At 45.9% G+C, this 19293-nt stretch overlaps 1 protein-coding gene across 1 annotated transcript; it reads left to right on the top strand.

Annotated features, from left to right (window-relative positions):
* The first annotated feature begins 8924 nt into the window (after positions 1 to 8924).
* Positions 8925 to 13967, top strand: SAXO2 (stabilizer of axonemal microtubules 2). The gene is made up of 3 exons (XM_075007158.1): positions 8925 to 9097; positions 10147 to 10349; positions 12976 to 13967. Exons 1-3 carry the CDS (start codon positions 8979 to 8981, stop codon positions 13965 to 13967), a joined length of 1314 nt encoding a protein of 437 aa, XP_074863259.1. The 5' UTR covers positions 8925 to 8978.
* Positions 13968 to 19293: the final 5326 nt, after the last annotated feature.

Genomic DNA, 19293 nt, shown 5'->3' with positions numbered 1-19293 from the left:
GAGACATTATATAATAAGAATAAATATTAATAAGGTAAAATACACACAAAATACTTGGGTTCAAATACACTGCTGAAGGTTTTGTGTCAATAAAATCACAAGAGATTATTGTTTTAGGCAATTAATTGTATTTGTTTTGGCATTAGCCCTACAGCGTTTCTGTTTTTTATGGGAAAAGTAGTTGCTTGGCAGTGTTACCTGGGCAGTGAGATACACACAAGAATATTGGGATGTATTGCACAAGTTTTCTTTAGCAATCCACTTGAGTCTTAGTTCTGAATTACTTCAGGTACATTTGTAGTTCATTCTGACTGTTAAAACATGGGGAATAATTCTACTAGCTATAGTTAGGGCCAAGGAATAATCATGTCCACCACTTCAACAAATGTCAGCCAGAAAGTGTTCATCTCAGACCAGACAGTGCAGTTAAGACTATTATCCATACTGAATAGCAAAGACTCATGAATAATTCCTTTTAACTCATGTAATAAAGTCTCGGGCCTTTATATCCTGAGGTTCTAGGTTTAACCCCCACTGCCAACAATACAGTCAGTGGTATGGTGTACACATGGTGGCCCATATATGAAATTGAGTTTGGGTGGTAAAGCTTTGAAGTTCAAGAAGAGTTTCCCTTCCCTACACGTCACTGTAGTGCTCAGTCAGGCTGGTCAGGTGAGTAAGTATTAATCATTCTAGCTAAGGGCTGTATGATCTGGCCCTTATTTATTATATATTCATATTAGTATGAGTATTCTAGGAGTATACACTAGATCCGGGATGAACACATTTTTTACACCAGGCCCTACTTTTCAACCCTGCAGTTAGCAAGGCCCTCCCCCCAGCTTGTCTAATGTCATCCAAACCAATGGAAATTTCAGTTACTGCATATAAAAAAAAAACTCTTTCAGCATGTGTAAGAAAATATGTATGTAGAATGTAAAAACTTTATTAATCAGTGTATAAAGGTGAATACACAGACTTAAAAACATTAACATATTTCAACATTTTAATGAGATGGATGAGCTTGAGACCCAACAACCAATTGTTTTGCACCCCTGACCTTATGAAATTTCACTCCCTCACCCACAAGGGATCCCACACCCCACTTCGCGCACACCTGCCCTAGACCTACCTCCCAGGTCCAAAGTGATATTTTCTGAGCCTGGACCAGGTATCAACTACCAACTCTTTTTGGGATCTATCCATAAGAAGAAGCAAACATTTTTATTTACGTCTTTACCTTGTGTTGCAAACATGCTACAGTAATACTAAAGAAAAGGTACTCCTGTTGTGAATAGAGCCAGGATTCAGATTTCTTGCTTGATATGAAAGTCTAAGTCTAAACCAATGGGAAGATGGGGCTTTTGAAACCAGAGGTCCCTTTGAAAGGCCCGTCTACACACGTAGCATATGTTTCAAAAGCAGCGCTTTGGAATCACGCATGGATACCACTATGCCAAGGAGGTGCTGCATGGTCATGGCAGCACCTCATTAGCATCTTCCAAAATCCTTCATTAACGTGCCCCCTTTGAAAGGAGGGAGCTGGTGTAGACCTTGCTTAACAACCAGCAAGAACAGGATGTGACTTTTGCTCTCCAGGAGCAGAGAATAGCCCTGCAGTAATTATAGGACCTCTCAGAGTATAGCTAAGAGTAACATCTGTTTATAGACAAGAAAGGTGCCCATATGCAACGGTTTAGTCCTTTACTTATGTTAATTTTGGTATATAAAAATACAGAACTATTTACTAAAGTTAGTCCTTCAGTCAGTTTCCCAATCCTTCCACACTCCCCTCGTGTTTGTTGTAATTTCCTGAAGGAGAAAATTTCTCGAGAAATTGTACTAAGAGGTGAAAAGAAGTTTGAATGAAATATGAGATACTTAATGCTCAATTCTTAATACATCTAAATGCTTGCAAACTCAACAGAAAATTAAGGATGGCGTTAGGGAGTACTAGAGCAATACGGGAAGACAACGTTTAGTCTTTGCTAGGCAGCTCCTCCTCTGACAGAAAAGGAAAAGGAAAGGTTTATCAAATGGGATGCCACAGGACAGCTCATAAGAAAATGGAATAAGTCAGACAGTCCCCAGGAGCTCTTCATGCAGCAGGTAAAAGGAGAATTTAAATATATTTGTATATATATATAAATAAAATAATCAGAACAATTAAAATAGACATTCTAGTAGTTAAAAAGAGAACAGACTGGTCTCCAGTATTGTGAGTTGTGCCCTATGGGAGGATCCCTGCAGCCAAGCAAAGCCTGACTGATTTTATGAGGGCTGTGCTCAGGCATAAACGTAAGTGCAGAATTCCTCACAGGACTGGGGCATAAATAGCCTTCACACATACTGGCTATGTCTACACGTGCACGCTACATCAAAGTAGCTAATTTCGAAGTAGCAACATCGAAATAGGCTATTTCGATGAATAGCGTCTACACATCCTCCAGGGCCGGCAACGTCGATGTTCAACTTCGACATTGCACAGCCCAACATCGAAATAGGCGCAGCGAGGGAACATCCGCACACCAAAGTAGCACACATCGAAATAGGGATGCCAGGCACAGCTGCAGACAGGGTCACAGGGCGAACTAGCGCTTCCGGGGCAACAGCTAGCCGCTCCCTTAAAGGGCCCCTCCCAGACACACGCAGCCTGCACAGCACGTGGTCTGAGGAGCCATAGGCACACAGACCCTGGGCGACACAGTCATGGACCCCCAGCAGCAGCAGCAGCAGCAGCAGCAGCCAGAGGTCCACCCAGCCCTCCCGGCAGGAGCAGGGCTTGCCCTGCTCCGTGCCATGCGGGAGGCAGCTGAGCACCTCCTTGGTACACCAGAGGAGGAGCTGCCCCCAGGGCAGCAGGGCTCAACCCCTAACCCTGCAGCACCCCGCCCCCGCCCCCCGCCTCACACGCCAGCGGCTGGTGCTTGGGGAGCGGGACGACGACCACTGGCTCAGGAACTTCAGGATGGGCTGGCAGACATTTCTGGAGCTGTGCCAGTGGCTCACCCCCGCACTCAGGCACCAGGACACCGCCATGCGGCGTGCCCTCACAGTGCAGAAACGGGTCGGCATCGCTGTCTGGAAGCTGGCCACTCCCGACAGCTACCGATCCGTGGGGCAGCAGTTTGGTGTCAGCAAGGCCACCGTCGGGGCTGTCCTCATGGAGGTAAGAGAACCCATGGGGGGAGGGCAGGGGTGGGGAGGGGGGCCCGGGCACAGGAGGGCAGGGCAGGGCAGGGCCACGCACACCCTGCTCACCCCTCATTGGTGCTGTCCCCTGTGCTTTCTCTGCAGGTTGTGCGTGCCATCAACGCCATGCTCCTGCACAGGCTCGTGAGGCTGGGGGACCCAGATGCCACCATCGCGGCCTTTGCCACCCTGGGCTTCCCCAACTGCTTCGGGGCTCTGGATGGGACTCACATCCCCATCCGCGCCCCGCATCACAGTGGAGGACGATACCTGAATCGCAAGGGCTACCATTCTGTCATCCTCCAGGCCTTGGTGGACAGCTGGGGATGTTTCCAGGACATTTATGTGGGCTGGCCTGGCAGCACCCACGACGCCTGGGTTTTCCGGAACTCGGGCCTGTGCCGCCAGCTGGAGGCGGGGACCTACATCCCCCAGCGGGAGATCCCTCTGGGGGACACCACCATGCCCTTCTGCTTCATCGCAGATGCGGCATACCCCCTCCGGCTGTGGCTCATGCACCCCTACACGGGCCATCTCTCCGCCAGCCAGGAGTGCTTCAACGAGCGCCTGAACCATGCGCGCCAGGTGGTGGAGCGCTCATTTGGCTGCCTGAAGGGACGCTGGAGATGTCTCCTGACCTACCTGGATGCGGGCCCCAACAACATCCCCCAGATTGTGGGTGCCTGCTGCGCCCTGCACAATTTGGTAGAGAGCAAGGGGGAGACCTTTTTCCAGGGCTGGGCTGCGGAGGCCGGCAGGGCAGACGTCCAGCCACCTGCTGCCCCCAGTCGGCAGGTGGACCCCGAAGGGACCCGGGTCCGGGAGGCCCTGTGGGCCCACTTCAATGATGAGGCCGCGGGGTGAACTCTGCCCAGGCCCCCCACTGCCCGCCCCTTCCTCCACCACACTCCTGCCCCAACGCCCACACCATGGAGCACCCCACCGCACCCCCCTCCCACTTTTCCTGGACAAATGACAGCACACTGCTTGTGGCTGAACTTAAACTTTTTTTTGTTTCCGAACCTTTTTTTTAAACTGAAAATATAGGAACCAAGAACAAAGTATGTACAAACATGTTGAAAAAAATAATATGTACAAAAATAAAACAATACAAAGAAACAAGTGTACTCAATAATAAAAAGAAAACCAGGGAGGATAAAGGGGAGAACTATTTACATGGGGGGGATGGGGCAAACGGGGGGCAACAAAGACGAGGGTCCAACTATATACAAGGGCGGGGGCCACGTCCCGGGCCCCTCGCCCCTATAGCCCGGCACTGGGCGTGGGTGGCCGGGAGCCCCACCGCGGTCGCAGCCCTGTCCGGGGCTGGCTGGGGGCGGGCCGGACCGGAAGGTACGATGGCCGGCGAGTCTCAGTTGGCTCCAGGGGTCCCTCGGCGCTCCGGCCCTCGGCAGTGGGTGGCGGGGCGACGGCGGACGGGATGGCGACGGGCGGAGCAGCTGGTGGTGGGGCTGGTGGAGCAGGCAGAGCGGGCGATGCGGCGGCCGGCGCGGCATGGGGGGGCCAGGTAGTCCACCAAGTGGTTAAATGTGTCCATGTAGGCCCCCCATGCCTCCTGGCGCCAGGCCAGCGCCCGCTCCTGCAGCTGCAGCTCCGCGACCTCCAGCTGCCGACGGTGGATGGCCAGCAGCTGGGGGTCTGTCGCTGTCGGCTGGTGGTGGTGCGGGGTCCGCCGTCTAGCCCGCTGTGGGGCCGGTCGGTCCTCGGCCAAGGGGCTGGCCTGGAGCGAGGGTCCCGGAGGGCTCTCCGGGACGACTGAGGCCTCGCCAGTGCTCTCTTCCGGTCCTTCTGATGGTGCAGGTGCAGGACACAGGAGAGGAGGGGGGGAAGAAGAATGGAGACAGGCGTTAGTGTGGGCCCCGAGCCGTGGCCTTTGTCCCCCCAGCCCTGTGCTGCAGGTTCCCCATCCCCATCCCCGGGAGATGCTGCTGTGATGGATGGGGTTCAGGGGTCCCCCTGCCCTGCACCCCGTCCCCTGGTGGGAGCGACTCTCACTTCACCCCGCAGGGTCTGACAGCAGGAGAGGTTTCTTAGGCCACAGATGCCCAGTTTCTGCCAGGAGTGACAGCACCAGCTGTCGGAAGAGACAGTCCTTCCAACCCGTCATGGGGAGAAGACCCGAAGGGGGGCCCCTCTGGGATGCAGCTTTCCCCCTCCTCAGGCTGGCTGCCTTCCAGCTCTCCCTTCCCCTAGCTGCTGCCTGTGGCCCCCACCCTCCCCTCCCAATTCCAAGCCAGCTCGGCTCCTCCCTCCTCTTTGTTCAAGGCAGAGGTGTCACCTGCCAGCTGTAGCCCCAGGATCCTCTTTTGCCCCTGGGAGCTATTTGGCTCTTGTTGCTCATATGTAGCCTGAGTCTCCCTTTTGCACTCCCCCCACTCCATCACATGCTGCTGCTGCGGGGTGTCTCACCCCCTCCTCCCGGGGGCCCCTCAAGGTTCCGCTCCCCCCTGGCCCAGGGATGGGGCATGGCACTGTCATGCGGGGTGGGGGGGGGCAGGGGCTGATGCAGTGCTGTGAGGGCCATGGCCCTGCTGTCCTTGGGGCCATGGCCATGTGAGCATGTGGGGGGCCCTGGACACATATCTCTTACCCCCGCCCCTCAAGCCCAGGGGTGTACACCAGAGGGGGGTACCTACCTGTTGGTCTGCTCCCACGGTCCGGAGATCCCCGGGGGGCGGAGGCCCTGCTGCTGCTCCGGGATGGCAGGAGGAGGATCTGCAGCCTGGATTCTGCAGAGGAGGAGCCCCCCTCCTCCTCCTCCTCGTGCCACGATGTCCCGGGGGTGGTCTCTGGGGGGGGCCCCCGGGGTGCGGGGCTTACCTCCGGGGCGGACTCCGGCTGCAGGGCCTGCTGGGGCTCGTCGGCCGAGGTGTCAAGGGTGGCCGGAGGGGAGGAGGTGTGCCGGGGGCCCAGGATGTCCCTGAGCTCCCTGTAAAAGGGGCAAGTGACGGGGGCGGCCCCAGACGTGGTCAGGAGTGCGGGCAGGGTGACCCCGGGCAGCCAGGCTGTCGGCCAGCCGAGCGAATGCATCCGCATTCCGCCTCTTGCTCCCCATTACCTGGAGCACCTCCTCCTCGCTCCAGAGCCCCAGCAGGTCCCGCAGCTCGCCCTCCGTCCAGGAGGGGCCCCGCTGCCGCTTGCCAGCCTGGCTGCCCTTCTGGCTGGGCTGTGAGCCCTGGCTCCCCTTGGGGGGGGGTCCCCTGGGGGCGCTGCCGGGCAGCCATCGCAGCTGGGTGGGGGGCTGAGGGAGGTGCAGGCTGGCCGCGTGCGTAGGCTGCCGCCTGCACAATCCCTCAGCTTCCTGCACAGGAAGGGAGGGGGAGGGGACCTTTAAGGGGCCGCTCCATGCGGCCACCATGGAGCTGAGGGGCTGGAGAGAGCGTCTCTCAACCCCTCAGCTGATGGCCGCCATGGAGGACCCGGCAATTTCGACGTTGCAGGACGCGCAACGACTACATGGTCCCTACTTCGACGTTCAACATCGAAGTAGGGCGCTATTCCTATCCCCTCATGGGGTTAGCGACTTCGACGTCTTGCCGCCTAATGTCGAAGTTAACTTCGAAATAGCGCCCGACGCGTGTAGCCGCGACGGGCGCTATTATGAAGTTAGTGCCGCTACTTCGAAGTAGCGTGCACGTGTAGACACGGCTACTGTAAATTATGCACTCTTTTAATGAGAGCTGTTCTTGTGGGCAGGGGAAGGACAGCACATGGCCCTCCCACACCCTGGCTACTTCTAAGACTAGGAGACAGACATCATGTCTGCTTCCAAACCTGGGAGCTGTGCAGCACAGTGGCTAGTAGGGAGCCTGCCAGGCGAACTGTGTGGTGCAGTGGCATTACCCACCAGAGAGTCAACAGCCCAGTCAGTAGTGCTACCCAGAGATGCCAGGATCCCTTTTTGAATGGGTATTCCAATCTAAAACCAGACACCAAGGCGCCCTGATCTTCTAGTGTACATGTAACTGCCATCAGGTGGGCTTGAATCTGGGACCCCTGGAGCTTGGTGCATGAGCCTCTACAGTCTGAGCTAAAAGCCAGCTGCCTCTCAGCTAAGACTGTAGAGGACACTCATTTTTTCTTGCTGTAAGGGGTCTAGGTGCCATGACATGTGACAGTGAACCACACCCAGTAGGTGTGTGGGGGTTATATACACAACCACTAATTGTCCCTCAAAGGATAGTCTGCAAGCTGAACCACCAGAAAAAACAAATATTTTCTCCTTCTTACACAATCTCCCATTCATTGGCTTCTGATGACTGACCCCATGACATGTCACATGATTGACTGCTTGGTTCCCTACCAGATGGATGAATGAAGAGTCCCCTTCTGTCAGTCAGACAATGGCTACACTGCACTCAAAACACAAAATAAGATATGCAAATTGTGCCGTGCAAATTGCATATCCTATTTCGAGTTTATTTTGAAATGGGCTACTTCAGCATTTGGCACTGTCTACACAGTGCCAGATGTCAAAATCCTGCACTATTTCAAGGCATCCCTTACTCCTCCTGCAATGAGGTGTACAGGGATGCTAGAATAATGGGCATGTTTCATAGATGTGGAGTAGCTATTTCGGGGTACCATGGTATCTTGACATAGTTCTGCTGTGTAGACATAGCCCCAGTTAGTTAAGTCAAAACAGGGGATTTTCATACTCCAGTTTCTCCTCCTCCTCATATGTCCTCATATTGACAGGCTTTGACAATGACATTTCAGAACTAACTAAAAAAATGGGAAGCATATACTCCTCAGATTATCTAGCTCTTTAGCTCAGGCATTCTGGGTGAATGCCTATACTGATGTGGTCCCAAAACAGAAAAATTGCACTTGCAGCCGTCTTTTCATTAAGATTTAGGACTTTAATTGCTTTCAGATAGAGCCTTGCAGTGTGTAAAATGATGAAGGGAAAGAAGAAAAGGTGACAAGGATGACTTACCTGTGATATAACAATCTAACCAAACACAACTGATTGTCTAGAAGAACTGGAGGCAAATGCATGCAGGAAAGGAGGTTAGATTTCTTCTGACTGTGCAGGCATTAGCTTTGTTTTGTTTAAACCTCAAGATGGATTTGTCAGTTATCCAAAACCATGAAATACATGGTCTGAGTCTGATTCCCATTTACACTAAGGCCCCCTTAATGCTGCCATTTACTCTCACTTGACGTCCTCTTTGCACTGCCAAGACAGGGTAAAGAAGCCTCAGTGTAACTGAGAATCAGGCCTTGCATGTTTTTTTGTTTTATGTCTTTTGTATTTAGTAATCTGTATGTGCTATTCTCCTACCGTTACTCTCATTGATTTGTACCTAACTCCTGAACAGTCCCATTGAACTCTCTGTAACTGTTTGTATTTATGCAATATTCAATATGAGTTAACAATTTTGACTCATCAGAAGCAGTGAAGTCTTTTACAGTCATGCATGATTATTTTTTACTAGAGATGCTTTGGCTCTCTGGACAAAAATAAAATGGCATTGACATTTTGATCATTCAAACACTGATGGAATCCATTTAAATTATCTCATGATAATCTTTGGGGGGTTTTTGGGAAGAAAAGATTATTCTAACAGATGTCTCTGCTTGTAGCAAGTATGTTACTGCAGGAGGTATAACAGTTGCAATGATAGTGTGGGAGATATTTGAGGTGTGCTCCCTATAGACAACATTACTTGGAAGAATTTCCTTTCAATTTCTTATACAGGCGCCATCAGTGCCCTCACATATACACAAAGATTTATGATACTGGTGGACAACCTTCCCTCATGACGGAATACACTGAAAAATATCCCCAGTATGGCAATGTCCCTCCACCCCAGAGTCTTAAGCCAAAGGAGGAATACCGAGCACATCATGGAAGAATGGAAGGAATCACTACATTTAAGTAAATATTTGAAGCAATGTGTTTTGGAGCTAATGTTATTTTATAGTGGCCTCATTTTTCATTTAGTGAGAACAGCTCAGTTTATTTCAGTCATTTTCCATTTTGAAATAATTTCATTATTCATTGTCTCCAGTGGTATATATGCATGAAGTTTGAGTATAAACTGGCACCTGTCAATTGTGTCAGAGTTAGCAGGTGAGATGCAAAGGAAAAAAAAAAACCTCTTTCTGTCATTTTTTTCTTTGGGGATTCATTTTTAATTTCTAAAGACAATCTAAAAAGGTTTTGGGGGAGAATTTCTGTTTGTTTTATATATTAGAAATCCATGTCTCACCAAACTTGGTTAACACCACTGATGGCTGGAGAACTACTATTGTATGTATGAGATACTAAGGAAATGAAAATTGAGTTAAACAGGTTGAAAAAGTGATGCCAACACCAACACCTTACTAAGTACAAAGAGTACACCATATATCAGAGACCAAGTGTCTGTTGAATGGTTGTTTTCTCACTTTTGTTTGTGTAATGTTGATGATGCTGATCTTAAATCAGCAATTATGTTCCAAGTGTTAACATTTTAGTCATTCCACAAATGATATGATTTAGTTTTTGCTAAGTTTCTATACAGTAAACCCTTGAGAAGCGCAATTTCAATTTGCACTTAACTCGCATTAACATGAGTGAAGTGCATATCTAAACCACCACCCCCATCCAGCCTCTGGCTCTGCCAGCTGGGAAAGCCCAGCAAGCACACAGCTGCTTGCAGTGCAGTTTCTCCCAGCTAGGAGAAACCACAGCACAAGCAGCTGTGTGCCCCTCCCCCTGGCTGGGAGAAGCTGGGGGCCATGGGGCTGCCCCCCACTTCTTCCAGCTGCCCACTTCCCTAGACAACCTCCCCCAGTTTATGCAAAATTCGATTTACATGGAGGTTGCCCAGGATTCAACCTCCACATAAAGCGAGGAATTCCTGTATATGGAAAAATATTACAGTTTTCTCAATCAGCAAAAAGTAGCAAAGTGAAGCAGTTCTGCATGGTTCTCCTTTTCAGGTCTGATTATCTTCCATATGATGTTGTAAATCGACCTTTTCGGGTTCAAGAAGAGTATAAACCAAAACCTGGAGAGATTGATCTTGGAACTACATACAGAAGAGATTATAATCCTCATAAAATACAACCAGTGACATTAGTAAGGCCTTTAGAAAGAAAACACATTAAAGGAGGAAAATTAGACACCATACCAACCTATCAAGGTAATAACATGCCATTTTTAAAGAGACAAAATAGCCAAAATGATGATATATTCTAACATAAGAACGGCCATAATGGGTCAGACCAAAGGTCCATCCAGCCCAGTATCCTGTCTGCCGACAGTGGCCAGTACCAGGTGCCCCAGAGGAGGTGAACCGAAGACAATGATCAAGCGATTTGTCTCCTGCCATCTGTCTCCAGCCTTTGACTAAAGGCTAGGGGCACCATACTTTACCCTTGGCTAATAGCCATTTATGGACCTAACTTCCAAACATTTATCAAGCTCTTTTTTAAACTCAGTTAGAGTGCTGGCCTTCACAGCCTCCTCCGGCAAGGTGTTCCACAGGTTGACTGTGCGCTGTGTGAAGAAAAATTTTCTTTTATTAGTTTTGAACCTACTACCCATTAATTTCATTTGGTGTCCCCTAGTTCTTATATTATGGTAACAAGTAAATAACGTTTCAATATTCACTTTCTCCACACCATTCATGACTTTATATACCTCTATCATATCGCCCCTCAATCTCCTCTTTTCTAGACTGAAAAGTCCCAGTCTCTCTAGCCTCTCCTCATATGGGACCCTTTCCAAACCCTGAATCATTTTAGTTGCCCTTTTCTGAACATTTTCTAATGCCAATATATCTTTTTTGAGGTGAGGAGACCACATCTGCACGCAGTACTCAATATGTGGGCGTACCATAGTTTTATACAGGGGAAGTATGATATCCTTCGTCTTATTTTCTGTTCCTTTTTTAATAATTCCTAACATCCTATTTGCTTTACTGACTGCCGCTGCACACTGCGTGGATGTTTTCAGAGAACTATCCACTATAATTCCAAGATCCCTTTCCTGATCTGTTGTACTAAATTTGCCCCCATCACATGGTATGTATAATTGGGCTTATTTTTCCCAATGTGCATTACCTTACGCTTACCCACACTAAATTTCATTTGCCATTTTGCTGCCCAATCACTCAGTTTGCTGAGATCTTTTTGAAGTTCTTCACAATCTACTTTGGTTTTGACTATCCTGAACAGCTTGGTATCATCTGCAAACTTTGCCACCTCACTGCTTACCCCTTTCTGAACTGCCATATTGAAGTTGAGGTTTGAATTCTTAACTTTTGTCTCTCCTTCTCTGACTCAGTAGGTCACAGCAGTAAAGAGAAAATGTCCTATAGATTCTATTAAGTGTTAACATTAACAGGCTCTGAAATAAAAGCCCACTCCAGGTTTTCACAGCTGGAACTAGGGCAGCTGTTAGACTGTGGCAGAAATATAGGAAACCAACTAAAGGAGAAGGAAACTTTGGGGTCTTATGTTAGTTATAATCCAAGCACATCTTCAAGATAAATGTGGAGAAAATATTAACTCCCTTGGTAAGAAAGATTATAAACAGTATCAAATAGAAACATGTTAGTATTATTATGGACACTGTATCAAGAGTTTTGCTTTCACTGCTGGACTTATCTTAACTGTTGGGTATCATTAATATTTAACAGTGCTTTTTGAAGTGCCATTATTTGTGGTGGGCACTTTCTGAATCCAGTTTTTAGAATGGGGCTGGAGCTGGATGGGAGGACAATACACCTTATTTTAAGACCATCACCATCTTCATTTTCAGGTCGCAGGATACCTTAGCTTCTTTGTGGTGAAGTTCCAATTACTGTATTTTGACGTAGACTGACAAAGCAAACTTGATTTCAGATTCATTTTTACTGTATACTTGGTAGATCATTCTGTTTAAGGTCTATCTCAACAAGATGATCCTCTGTTAGTCATCAATGAAACAATTTCTAAACAGCTTGCTTGCAGAATATCCTGGCAGGTCACCTTGGTATACAAGCAATCTTTTTACATATGAGCTGTTATACTTAATAAATTCATTGTCGCACTTCTGCTCTGCAATCCAGATTAAAAATATCTGAATGTAGATTATTAGCACTGCCTTCATGAAAGGCAAGTGATGCTCTGATGGTGAAGACCAAGGCTACTGGGCCAGAACAGAGAGACCTGAAGTAGTGAAGATCAGGCCAGGCCCCTCAGAGTAGGAAGTTAAAAGAACTGGGGTAGAGTAGATAGAAGTAAAGAGTGCAAAGTGGCAAATGTAATGATAGTAGAAAGAACTGGGCAGCATTAGTTTATGTGGGAAGAACTTCTCTGACTACAATTCTATTTTTGATCAGCTTCTGACCATTTAAGGTTTAAGATGTCACCAGCATCTCTATTTAAAGTTACAGTCCACAATTCATTTTGTTTATATGTATTTCATCCACAGTCCTGAGATAACATCTAAAGTTTCGCAGATATAGCATATATAAAGATATTTGTGTTCAAACAGAAATCAAATATGTACATATAAAATATTCCTTTTTTTCTAAAAGTAATTATCATTATGTGATAGTAGGTGGCATTTTATTGCGTGTTTGCTGTATTCCCATTGCAGCAGGTAAACAGAACTCCTAAATCTACTAGTAAAAACAGAATTATCTTTGTTATTCAAACAACTCTGTTGATCAAAGGGGCCGGTGGAGAAGAAATTACGTTCTTTTAATATGGAACAGCCACCAAGCAATACTAAACCTATAATCTTTCTTTCTATCATTAAATATTGTTTGTGTCTTAAAGATGACTATAGATCATGGGAAGTTCAAAGAAGGGAGCCAAGTAAATTAGAACACATCTATCATCCTCCTACAGAAAAGTTTGGGAATTCTACTACATTTCAAGATGACTTTGTTTTTAGGGAGCTGAATCCCAGACAAAGTTTTAAGCCTCCAAGTGTGGCCAGGCTTTCAGATGTACCTTTTGATGGTGTTACTAATCATCGCAGTTCTTACATTGCTCATCAACTGGAACCAAAATTTGTAAGACCAAAGGAAGAGTACAAGCCAACTAGCCAACCCTTTGAAGACCTCACAACCCATAGGAATGATTTTAAAGGGCTACTTGGAGAGTTTACAAAAAGCTGTAAGCCTGAATATACTAAAGTTGGGTCTAATGCTCACTTTGATGGAAGCACTGAATTCCGGGATCGTTTTCAACCATGGCCAGTATCCTTGCCTGAGGCTCGCAAAGTGAGAGAGTATGTTCCACCTTCAGGTATTATGGATTTTAACTCCACAAGCCATCTGGATTATGTTCCGCATGTGATCTGTCCTGTTGCCCCCGTAAGACCAGTTTCTTATGGAAGAAAAAGTAATATCCCTTTTCAGGGGAACACCACAATGAAGGAAGACTTTCAAGCTTGGGACAGCTGTCGGCAAGAAATTATTAGGAGACATCAGGAAATTCCAAAAGCTACTGGAAAATTTGATGGATTGACCACATTCAAGTCTCATTATATACCCCATGAGATAATTCCAGTTCAGAGTTTCAAACCTCTACGTGTTGTAGTCCCTACTTTAACTCCTTTTGCAGCTGAAACCATGTATCGTACAGAGTACACACCAAAGAAACAAGAGATCTGTCCAGCAAATTATCCATCTCCTCCAAGATATGTCTTTGTAAACACAGATTCTCGTGGTCACAAGTTTTTCCGCAGAGTTATTCCAGAAATCAATACATTTTCCCAGCCAAATGGTAATCATATTCCAAAAGAAGTAGCTGTTGCTTCATAACTTTTAATTTTAATAATTTACACATTTTTAAAACTGTTTAGAACCCTACAGCTTAATTTTTTTCTGGGCTAAGCTCAATGGCTGTGTCTACACGTGCCACTTCTTCCAGAAGCAACATGGTAATGAGCCATCCAGAAGATGCTAATGAGGCACAGATGTAAATTTCCCATGCCTCATTAGCACATGGGCACATAGTTTGGAGTCTGGAAGAAGCTCTTCCAGACTCCAAAATACACATGCAAATGCGCAGCCTGCAGGGGTCTTCTTGAAGGAACCCCTCCTTCCAGAATCCCCCTCTTCCTGAGGAAGAAGGGGCTTCCAGACAGATGGTTTCCTTCTGGAAGATCCCCATGGGCTGCACACCTGGTATGTGTATTTTGGAGTCCGGAAGAGCTTCTTACAGACTCTGAACCACATGCCCATATGCTAATGGATGTGAGAAATTTACATCAGTGCCTCATTACCATCTTCTGGATGGCTCATTACCATGCCGCTTCCAGAAGAACTGGCATGTGTTGACACAGCCAGTGAAAGATGGCAAGAACAAGTAACTTTAAAATTGTTAAATCACTTGATTATAGCTTTTTTTTAAAGAAATGGAACTATTTTTATTACAAGATTGATGAAGATTAGGTGGCCTTTGTTAATAAGATACGTCTGAACATTTTGTGTACAATCTGTTCTTGCTAATTGTGTATCTTACAATTATCTTGTGTTTCGATTTTCCCTCTTTTCTAACCCAAGAACCTACTGTGTCTATTTAAATGAGATTATAACTTGCAGGAAATCATTTTGGAATATGCATGTATACCATAGCAATTATGTGCCTTAATTGTAACTTGAGGCCTATTTAATTCTCACTATGCAGCAAATGAAACTATAATAATCTAAGTACCTAAAAGGATATTACAAGGAAGAGGAAGAAAAAAATATTCTCCTTAGCCTCTGACAATAGGACAAGAAGCAATTGGCTTGAATTGCAGCAAGGAAGCTTTAGATTGAACATTAGGAAAAATTTCCTGTCAGTGTGGTTAAGTACTCAAATAAATTGTAGAATCTCCATCACTGAGATATTTAAGAACAGGTAGATAAATACAGGTGATACAGATGGTGCTTGGTCCTGTCATGAGCACAAGGAACTGGACTTGATGACCTTTTGAGGTCCCTTCCAGTTCTAGTATTCTGTGGTTCTATGAAATGAGTAAACCCTGCCCATGCTACTTTTGAAACATTTTAACATGACTTCTGTGACCAGTGTGGAAAAGGATTTTTTCCCCTGGAAATGCTGATACCCAAACTGTATTACAAATTAACCTCCCATGTAACCTATAACATGATCACAAAATGGAGTTCAGCAAATAAATATCTTTTTAATGCTAGTCCAGGACAGCATGTTAGGCTGTTTCTAATCGTCTTTAACTTTGCTATTATTAGCACAGTTTCAGCCTATTATTGGCCAAAGTCTAAAGATGTGATTCTGCTCCAAGAGGCATATTGACCATGAAATAAAAATTATCTGCTAACTTTTCCACACAAATGTAATTGCAGATTTTTTCTGCTACACAAAACGGCTGATTTAACTTTGTTCCTTAGTTTCCTAGATGAAGAATTTTAACGTTGTTTCAGATACGTAGATGGAATAAATGGTTTATTTAAATAACATGTATGCACAGAGAACATGGTAAGTGCCATTTCAAAATACTCTTATCTCAGTAACAGACAAGAGGTACAGGATTTACAGTGACCCCTTCCGATATTTATGTTTTCTTATCGCTTTCAGTATTAGTAGCAAATAAATCTATTATCTTTTACTCATTACTATAGGAAAGCCATGTTAGTTTTGCTGCATCACGTATTTGCATGTATACCAAATCACCAATAGAAGGACTAAAATCAAGTACAGTAAGATGTTGAAAGCAGGAACAGAATCACTTGAGCTCCAATCAGACCAGGCAGAAAAAGAAACTCGGACTGCTGGAAATGCTTGTTTATAACTGTTACATGAGGCACCTGCTATTCTGACAAGAATGGTTGCTTTTAGATGGTCTTGATTCTCTTTGTGCTATATTAGTTTGGTTTATACTAACTGAAAAATAATCAGGTACACTAAGTTTTTGAAAACAGTTTACGTGTTTCCCCTGTTTTTAAAGAAGTTTTTTGAGTTGGATTTTTTCATTACATGTTTAGGACAAGACTGTACAGACCCTAACACCGCTCCCCTTTTGGCATCAACAGCCAACCTGGCATCGTTCCCATAGGATCCAGGCACTGTGAGCTCCTGGAGCTGTCTCTACCCATTTATTTGTCTACGATACCATGCACCCACCTCTCTGGCACTGCACAAGTGGACCTCACAAAAGCTGGTTTGCCACTCAGCTTGTGGCTGTTTGGGTTATCCCCAAGAAGCTATTCACCGTTTATCTAATACTTGCCAAATGCAATATCACTGAAATCAAACAGGCAGGCTAGTAAAATGATACAGCTATTTAACAGTGAGACTAATTAACCAGTGGTATGATTTACCATCACTTGGAATCTTTAAATACAGAGTGAGGCAGTAGATAGGACATATTGTCTTCTGACACACACAGATCAATCACCATTTGCCTGGCAGGATCCAGAAATCCCTGAGTGAAATGCTGTGGACTGCATAATGCAGGAGGCCAGACTAGGTGATCACAGTGATTCCTTCTGGCCTTAACTTCTGGGAATCTGTGCAATCAAAGCTTTAAAAGGAGACAACCTATGAGGGCTACTTACAGTGACAGGTAGCCAGAAAGCTCATGGAGATTTGGGGATTAAGGAGAAACATTACCTTGGACCAACTGTGTGTTTGGTCTGGGTTTCTCCAGTCATTCACTGTAAGTGGAAAATGGGCTAAAAGTGTATACTCTTGGAATCAGCTTCTCTTACTAAGGGGGCATTCAACATGGCTTCCCCCCCCCACAACTTCATGGCTGTGATGGCAGGGTACACCCATGGCAATGACTGTGCCAGCACAGCTCACTGCAAAATTCAGCTGTGGTCATATACACACATACCATAAACCCCCAGTTGATGCTGGTCCTGGGAGGTGCTCTTTGAATGGATGCAAACTTACAGAGACCTCTCTGCAGAACTGGATGTTACACAAACTTTTCAAAACACTTAAATTAACTTAAGCTCCACTAAAAACAGAAAAATTGTAATTAACCATCCACCTTGGGTTTGTCCAAATACAATTGCACAGATCATATCCAATAAGAAAAATCTCACCATTATTTTCAGTGTCACCACGTTCTAATTTAATGACAAGTCAATGGAGAGATTTAGTGAAACCATGAAAAACTCAAGAATGGGAAATGGGAGTGTTAAAAGGCTGTGAGTTTGCAAACCCAGGTTTGTCAATATGCAGACTGCGAGCCAAATCCCAACTGCCACTGTTGAACAGACTCTGAAATCTTTTTATGTATTTATCATCTTCATTATTGTTTATTATTTTCTCTGGTGTCTGGCTTTTCACTATAACTTGATCAAGAAATGTGGACCATGATAAAAAATAATTGACCACCCCGATGCTAACTGTGCTTCTGTTTGGAGACAGAGTCCAACTGCTTTGCCCCAGGCAGCAGGTTAGTCACCTATGGAGTGCACAAGGCACAAGGGAGAGATGGAGGAGAAGAGTGAGAAAGGGTAGGGCCTAAGGGCACAGGTGGTGTAAGGATACTTGGTTTCCAGTCGTTAGAAAGCTGGCCTTACTATCTATGCCTTTCTGATGTTGCTATTGGAAATACTGGCGATGATGCTTCTAGGAATAACATGAAAACACAAGAGCCCCACCATGCTGCAGGTAGTGTTATAAAGTGCAATTGATATAAAGCACAACTGTAAAGCTGTGTCTACACTAGCCAAAAACTTCGAAATGGCCATGCAAATGGCCATTTCGAAGTTTACTAATGAAGTGCTGAAATACACATTCAGCGCCTCATTAGCATGCGGGTGGCCGCGGCACTTCGAAATTGACGTGGCTCGCCGCTGCAGGGCTTGTCCAGACGGGGCTCCTTTTCGGAAGGACACAGGCTACTTTGAAGTCCCCTTATTCCCATCTGCTCATAGCAATAAGGGGACTTCGAAGTAGCTGGGTTCCTTTCAAAAAGGAGCCCCATCTGGACGAGCCCTGCGGCAGCAAGCCACATCAATTTCGAAGTGCCGCGGCCACCCGCACGCGAATGAGGCGCTGAATATGTATTTCAGCACTTCATTAGTAAACTTCAAAATGGCCATCTGCATGGCCATTTCAAAGTTTTTGGCTAGTGTAGACGTAGCCCAACAGATGTTTTCAAGTTTTCAGGTCAATTCTTCTCTATATGAAGTGGGTATTAAAAATATCAGAAGAAACAGGGTGGAATACTAATGTTCTCAGTGAAATATCCTTCTTGATGCTTAAAAATCAGGATTTTATACTGCTTCAATATTCAAAGATGCAAAAGTTTGAACATGACTGAAACATGTTCAGTCACAAGTCTAAAAGACAATTTATATACCATTCCATCAAAATGATCCATATAATGGTTATGCAGAATTCATTACGTCTGAAGGCTAGTCATAAAATGAGCTGGTTGGTGGCACAGAAAGGATACTGTAAAATAGAATTCCATGTACTGTATTTCATTATTAACATCTAGGGTTATGCCATGCGTGGCCTTTGGGCAAGGTGAGCAAGGTGGCTGCCTGGGGCCCCGTGCCCACATCCACCACCCACCAGCTGTGCCCGGCTGACAGCGTGCAACCTTGTGTCCTGCAAACTCTTTGGCCAGGCCTGGGTTACTCTTTAAACTCCATTTCTTCAGCAGAGCAGAAGGGCTCTACTCCACATTTGCATGCAACTCAGATTCTGGAACTGATTCAGTGCTCAGTGCAATTTACAGCAGCCTCAGGTTTGTTCTAGTAATGCACACCCATCTCCTGTGACGTCCAAGAGGCTATTTCAGGTGCTGTAACTGCTAGCACAGAGCAGTACTCCAGCTCTGTCCTCCCCTCTGCCTCCAAATTGTTTCATGTGCCAGGAGTTACAAGGTGTGAATGAGAGAAAGAGTGTGAGTGTATTATAGAGCTGTTCAGAAGAATTTTTTGGGTATTGGAAGGGTCTCTATCTACGTAAGCCAGTTTAAGTCTGCATCACATATCTAGAGCCATGCCAGGCAGCATTAGTGGGGCTGAAGATCTGGTCCAGAAATCAGCAAAATGAGAAGTACTGGGTGTTTTAAATTAAAAATAGGGAGGAAACAGGAAACCGTAACACTGGTGACAGTTACAAAGCTTCTGTGGAAATGACCTTAATAAACAA

The sequence above is a fragment of the Carettochelys insculpta genome, chromosome 12 (genome assembly GCF_033958435.1).
Source record: "Carettochelys insculpta isolate YL-2023 chromosome 12, ASM3395843v1, whole genome shotgun sequence".
Lineage (NCBI taxonomy): Eukaryota > Metazoa > Chordata > Testudines > Carettochelyidae > Carettochelys > Carettochelys insculpta.
This window is presented reverse-complemented; position numbering and strand designations above follow the sequence as displayed.

What these genes read in the sequence shown, in the direction of transcription:
- SAXO2 (XM_075007158.1), top strand. Translation starts at nt 8,979, where the DNA reads ATGACGGAATACACTGAAAAATATCCCCAGTATGGCAATGTCCCTCCA. An exon ending in GAAGGAATCACTACATTTAA is followed by an intron (nt 9,098 to 10,146) that starts GTAAATATTTGA and finishes TCTCCTTTTCAG; the next exon opens with GTCTGATTATCTTCCATATG. An exon ending in CACCATACCAACCTATCAAG is followed by an intron (nt 10,350 to 12,975) that starts GTAATAACATGC and finishes TGTGTCTTAAAG; the next exon opens with ATGACTATAGATCATGGGAA.